At 35.4% G+C, this 7,151-nt stretch overlaps 1 protein-coding gene across 1 annotated transcript in view; it reads left to right on the plus strand.

Annotated features, from left to right (window-relative positions):
- GNAI1 (G protein subunit alpha i1) overlaps positions 1-6,920 on the plus strand; it is an 18,133-nt gene extending 11,213 nt beyond the window's left edge. Inside the window, exons 5-7 of the mRNA XM_042469526.1 lie at positions 36-165; positions 2,622-2,775; positions 4,468-6,920. Of these exons, the coding sequence (XP_042325460.1) occupies positions 36-165; positions 2,622-2,775; positions 4,468-4,658 (475 nt within the window). The 3' untranslated portion in view covers positions 4,659-6,920. The remainder of the gene's footprint in view (positions 1-35; positions 166-2,621; positions 2,776-4,467) is intronic.
- The last annotated feature ends 231 nt before the right edge of the window (positions 6,921-7,151 follow it).

The following is a 7,151-nucleotide window of genomic DNA, read 5'->3' on the forward strand; positions in this document are numbered from 1 at the left end:
TAATAATATGCTAACTCTTGATTTTTCTGTTGCAGGATGTTTGATGTTGGGGGCCAAAGGTCAGAAAGGAAAAAATGGATTCACTGCTTTGAAGGAGTCACAGCCATAATTTTTTGTGTGGCACTTAGTGATTATGACTTGGTTCTTGCTGAAGATGAAGAAATGGCAAGTAAACCTTCTTTGTGAACATCAATAGGTGTAGACTAATAATAATAATAATAATAATAATAATAAGTCCCTAATCCACTGTTACTGTAGGAGCACATCCATTTAGTTCATGTAGAGGTGTGTTGAGGTTTTGAAAATATAAACATATCCTTTCATAAACTGGTAATAAAGCATGTGGATAAATTAACTTGTATTTCATGATGGTAGAATAGTAGTAAAGACTTAGCTGTGATAGTTTAGATTAGAATGCAAAGGGATATTGTAGCAACTTTGAGACAAACTAGAAGAATTTAGCAGTATAAGCTTATTGTAGCATGATCATCAATATAGAATATATCATTGGCACACGCCAGTTGTGGACTTCCAGGAATACAACAGTGAGATCAGTTGAATCAGATGGGAAGCAACCGTCGGTACATCAGTGAAACCTCCAGAGGCCTTGGAAAACCTTTGGAGCAACATTATTGCAGCTCTGTGGGCTGATAAGGTGGGGAGGGAGGAAACTGCAGTAACAGTATAATGCTAAATATAAGCCAATAGCTTCACAATTGTATTTTCTGTGCATTCTAGTCATGGTTTGTACTTCAAAATGTTACTTTCTATCCATATTGGCTCTGTTTTGCTGTAATGGCTTGTGCTTGAAAAAACCTCTTTATAGTTACAAAAAAAAAAGTCCTCTGGCATCTTAAAGACCAACTGATTTATTGTAACATGGGCTTTCATGGACTACAGTCCCCTTGCATCTGATGGAATGGGCTATAGTCCATAAAGGTTTGTGCTATAATCTTAAAGTTGCCATATGAATTTGATTTTTTTTGTTAGTTTTTGCTGTAAAATTGTTACCAGTCGATATGTCTTGTGCTTTACATGCTTATCAGGTTTTTTTTCTGTCTTTATCATATATAACCCTTAAACACTGATACCAAAGAGTTATGATCACATTCCACCACCTATCCTTCTTTATTTTCCAAGCTATTTGCTTGGGAAGGGAAGACAAGATAGGCAAAGGAGGCTGCAGAGAATTTATCTCCATCCTGCAGGACACACACATACATATATTTCCCTGTCTTTCCTTTCTTTTGGTTTGCTAACTGAAAAGTAGTTGGGACAAATAGGAGAAAGAAAGAGGAAGGGATTGGATACTTACCTGCTATATCTTGCCCCACCTTTGCCTTTAGAGGCAAGAGAAATAGCCCCCCAAAGCAAAAGATTAGTAGTGTGGAAACACTCTAAGTGCCTTTCTGTTTTCAAAAGTGTCTGAATCAGAACGTTCATGAGGAAACCCTTTACTTTTATTTTCTCTCTATGTTCTAATTCTACAATTCCTTTCCTGTTAGAATAATATGTGCAACTACAAATTCTTCATTTAAACAGTAGAGTAATCTGGGGTCTCTTTTGACATTTTGGCTTAAATCTTACTGTTTGTCTAAATTTAGAGTAGATTTTTCCAATCACTGGGGTATTGATTCACCATTCAGCAGTTGATTTAATATTGATCTCTTGTAGTTGAGAGTAACCTACAAGATTCAAGCCTTATGTCACAGCATACAGTGGGCCCTTGGTATCTGCTTAGGTTTGGTTCCAGGATCCCTGTGGATATCAAAATCCATGGATACTCAAGTTCCATTAAATATAATGGCATAGTAAAATGGTGTCCCTTATATAAAAGAGAAAAATCATAATTTGCCTATGGGAATTGGTATATTTTTAAAGTATTTTCAAGCCATGGATGCTTAAATAGATAAAAAAAATCTATGGGTAAGAAGGGCTGACTGTACTACTCCCATAGTACTTGTTACTTTGGATAGTCTAGTCTCTAAAAGGTCAGGATTTCAGAATGGGAAGGACCTCTGCCATGGGTTATGCTGTATAGGTTGCCACAGTGCTACAGAAGGGGTGGCACACTAACTGTTCCCATACCAACAAGAGTAAAGGAAAAAGGGCCTTGTTATTGTCCTGAAGTTACTAAATTAACATTAAATTAAGTTAAATTAAAATGTATAATTTGTGGGCACATAGAGTCTGCTAGATAATTTTCAAGCGTAGTTAAATGATGACTTGTTTGTTTTATAAATTTGGAAATGTATTGTCCCCAAAGTTGACCCTGAAGGCTAATCAGTGATGAAATGGAGAGAATTCCAATTATCCAGAAAATATTATTATGAGCATAATGGATTTAACATTATTGATTTTCATCAGATCATTATTAAGCAGTAAATAAGAGAGTTAAGTGGTATAGATGGAGATGATTTTCTAAAATACATAATTATCCAAACAAAAATTTTGCTTGCCTTCAATCTGATATTTTGGCTATTGTCCTCTTGGGAAAATTAAATAATTTGGGGAATGTACTGATATTCAAGGTTAAAAGAAATTGATATTTGCGTGTTTGGTCTTACTGGTGCTTGGTAATGAAGACTAAATTGATATATTATTGTCTCTTTTAACTGCAGAATAGAATGCATGAAAGCATGAAATTATTTGACAGCATCTGCAACAATAAATGGTTCACAGACACATCTATTATCCTATTTTTAAATAAGAAGGATCTCTTTGAAGAAAAAATCAAAAGGAGCCCTCTCACTATTTGTTACCCGGAATATCCAGGTATTTTTTATTTTTAATACAAAAAAAGAGGAATGAGAGGGAAAAGGAGAGACAATGCCTTTGATCTGGAACTATTGAGTATAATAGGCATTCAGGGTGGGGTGGGGAGAGTATTTATCAGAAGTAAATACTCTGTAAGATTTAGAAGAACTATAACTGGGAGAGATTCATTGTGCAGCTTATGTGCATTCCTCTGACAAGGTAGTATGATCTGTCAACTTGTAGTATTTCTGTCAGATTAACTGGATGTGTTTAATCTATATATGAATGGGGCTTGATTTTAATATAAGTTTGAAGGCAGGGGCTGTGCTTTAACAGTGACTAGAAAGTCTAAGACTTGCCATTATTTTCTTCTGAAGAACCAAATTGTGACCACATACTAACAGTTCAAAAGACGTTAGAGTAGTGATCATAAAAGTGTCTTCCATGAAACCCATGTTTCCTAGAAGTGAGAAGACCAGCAACACAGGCAGGCATCCTTGAAATAGAAGCTTGCAGTACATACTGATCTTCCCTTTCTGGTATAGAGCTTTAAGGTAGTGAGGCATATTTCAAATTTATGTGGAGTAATGACAAGCGTGGGAAGTCTAGCTAGTGGTCTTTCATAAGCTGTGTGTTCTCTAGAACATGGCTCAGAATTCCTTTCAACACAAAACACTTCCATGGCAGAGGCTTTGGGGTTGTTCAGCAAGTGAGTTACAAAGAAGAATATTTCCTGAAATAACATGTGGGCAGGAAAGCTCTTGGAAGCGGTGTAAAAGTAAGACAAGGAATATTATAGTTAGCTTTACTTGTCAGAATCTACCTGCAGTGTGGAGTCAATTTTGAAATAAATAAATAAATAAATAAATGGGAACAATTTCATCACCAAAATGTTTTGCAAATTAATTGCAATGGGATTCAGATGGGTTCTTCTTTCTATTCTGTAATAACTCATTAATCTCCCAAAACACAATGACTCAGTATGTGATGCTATGGAAACAGAAGAGCCACTTTGTTTCCCTGAGCATCACAGAGCAGGGTCAATACGAGTATTTTGTTCAGATTGATACCAAGCCTTTCTTCACTCCATTCTTTTCATTTAGCCAAGTGTTGCATTCTTCTGACCTCCTTAGAGAAAACCTAAGGAACCTGTGTGCTGCATCCAAACAGAGGGTACTCCAGAGTGATTGTATTAGTCATCCTAGACACCTCCCCATTCTACTTGTCCATACAGCATTGCCAGATCTATTATTTGAGAAGTTACCCATCAGCTAACAGGCATTTTCTGGCTCTGTTAAGACTAAATTGGTAGGCTTCCAACACTTGCACAGAGTAGGGTTCCCAAGACATGCAAGGCCTACTGGGTAGTCCACAATAATGGGGTTCTTTGAAACCTACTGAGCCAAAGATCTCTAGCAAACACTGTAAGGGCAGGGGAGACACTGTAGCTATGTTTGGAAAAGGTAGCAGGAAAGGTTATCTCCTCATTTCCCCAACACATTATAAAAATTGTAAACTAGTTCATAACATGACACAGATTATCCAGTTCTCTACCTATTAACAAAAGCAAAACCATGACTGCTAAGAGTATGATATTTTTAAAAACGTATACAATCCATAAAGTCAGCAGAGGAAGCAGAATTGCTTACTAACAGCTTGCTAAGAAGATATGTACTTTGAGATTTTATTTGTGTATTTTTTTCCCTGTAGGGTCAAATACATATGAAGAGGCAGCTGCATATATCCAGTGTCAGTTTGAGGACCTGAACAAAAGAAAAGACACAAAGGAAATTTATACTCACTTCACATGTGCCACAGATACTAAGAATGTACAATTTGTCTTTGATGCTGTAACTGATGTCATCATAAAGAATAATCTGAAAGACTGTGGCTTATTCTAAATATTTTCACCACATTGTCCCTTCCCTCATTTTTTTGTTGTTGTTAACCAGATGGGTCACAACTTTTTTTAAAAAATGTATATTTTTGATTTTCTTCTTATTTATGTAATCTGATCTTTCTTCTTTTGAGTTAGTTTGTACAATCAGTTCATAAAACTCAGATCTGTTGATTTATATAGTTACAAACAATGGCCAGATCAGTATAGTACTTGCTCCTTAAAACAATTTTATTTATGTTTGCTGTATAGATTTAAACAACGTTGGTCAGGACTCAAAACATTTTAATTATATGTCTGCTTGTAATTGTATGTATTTTGTTTATAGAAACACTGAACACAGTATGTTAATAATGTGATGCATCCTGCCAAGTGTCCATGTTTTAAAAACATTTTTTCTGTAAGACAGAAAATGCTATGGATTTTGGATTTTCCATTATTGAAACAATTTCTTTAAAATAATTTCCAATATGGTGTTATTTTGCCCCCCCCCCCCCTGATTTTATTTTCAGAGCTGTAGTTAGTATGGCAGGCTTTCTGTAGTATAAACTTTTTTTCTCTCTCCATTTGCTCAGGATTAAATGGGAAATGCTACCACTTACTTTTCCAAAATTTATTTTCCTCAAACCTTTCAAATTCCCTACTCTCCCATCTTGTGTTTTTCAGTGCCAGATATTTAAGAGTTGGAAGCTGGTGTGATCTAGTATGTGGAAGCAAGATACTTAATATATGTTGAAGTACATCACCCATACATGCATAGCAGAGAACATAACATTGGAAGTCCAGTGTATGTGTGATTGTCTGGATTATTGGGGGGGGGGCACGGTTGTTGCTGTTTTGTATTTGCTTTGAGTGTGTGTTTTTAGGTGTGTAAGTATTTCAGATGTGTAATTCCATTCTTGCCAGCATTAGGATGGGGATTCAGAATTAGTCCAGTTTTACCTCTCTTGATTTTCATTTCCCTTTCCCAGAGATGTTGCCATTAACTGTTGTTCACATTCTATTGAACAAATCTTATAATTTAAACATGTAGTATTTTTACTCAGGTCAATAGGCACCATATTCATTATAATCAAAATATATTTGAAGCACAGGGAATTTGGTGGCACATGCACTTTTGGAATGGATTTTTCCATGGGGTATTATCACTGTGTTAGTAACTTTAACCCTGTGGCTTGGATCCAAAGAGGCCCATGCATGTGTGCAAAGCACTTCCATCCTCACATGGAGAAAAGATGTCTTGTCTTTCTAGCTGTAGTCTGGAGGGTCTCTGGCCTTCAGAGTTACTTTAGAGACTTTGGTGACGTTATAAGGGATAATCTTCAGAGAATGTGAAGTTCTGCATACAGAACTTTGCATTTGGGCTTACGTAGATTCCATTGAGGTTTTCTCACCAATAGTTTCCATTTCCACTCCAGAAAAGGCAAGCTGCTTTTTGAACAAGTTGAATTTTTGAGGAATGCAAACTTCTGTTACCAGTACATTCAGCTTATCTGTGCTGTACTCCATTGGTACATAAAATATTACTTCGATTTGCAGATGAAGTCTGTGTTACTACCTTAGGGTAGTACTGATTTACACACACACATGAAACAAGGACTTTTGTAAATCAATGTTCCACATCCTAAAATATGAGCACAGCAAAATTGCAAATCTAGCTTATTTTGTGTATGTTGTAGCATACGTGTTAGCACACGCTATTTTCCTTTCTTCTTTCAAAGCATGGAAGAATCCTTGAAACAACCCGTTTGTTGTTGTATACAGTATTCTTCAGCCTTTCCAAACACAGTAACAGCCCTAATATTTTTTTAGCATTTATGTAAATTGTCACATTAAATTACTTCTTCTCTCAACCCCATCCCATTATTCTGAGCAATTACCAATAATTATTTCATTTGCATCCTGGAAAAAAATGCTAAAGAAAATAATGTCAAATGAATGAACAAATCTAAATAGTCTCTGTTTAAACTATTAGTTCTGGGGATTGATTTATGTGCTCTGGAACACTTAAGAGTTGTGTAGCATAGTGTTTGCTTCATATTATTCTAACAGTTAAAGTAGTTGGTAGTTATTGTTTCTATATCCCTAGGTTTTGTATATCCCTGGCATTTTTTTAAGCAAGAAAACTAAACTGCAAAAAGATTTCGATCTAAGTTATTTGTGCCTTGTCTGAAATAAATATTTTTTCATTAGAACACAAATGATGGGAGATCCTTCTGTAATCATAAGTAAACTGCAAACAAAATAAAGTTTGAGTAAATTTGAATGCTTGTGTGGAAATACAAACATCATTGTGCCAGTTATTCAGTGAGTTGATTAATCATTACTGTTCTCTCTCCCACCCCGGATCTATTACCCAATATAGTACAATTATAAAAATTACTTTCAATATGTTAATTAAACCTTACCTAAGTTATTATTTGAACCGATTAAAAATGTCTTCACTGATTGCTTCTACCATTAAGCAACAGTACTAAACAAGAAAATAAATTGAGAA

This window comes from Sceloporus undulatus, chromosome 5 (genome assembly GCF_019175285.1).
Source record: "Sceloporus undulatus isolate JIND9_A2432 ecotype Alabama chromosome 5, SceUnd_v1.1, whole genome shotgun sequence".
Taxonomy (NCBI): Eukaryota; Metazoa; Chordata; class Lepidosauria; order Squamata; family Phrynosomatidae; genus Sceloporus; species Sceloporus undulatus.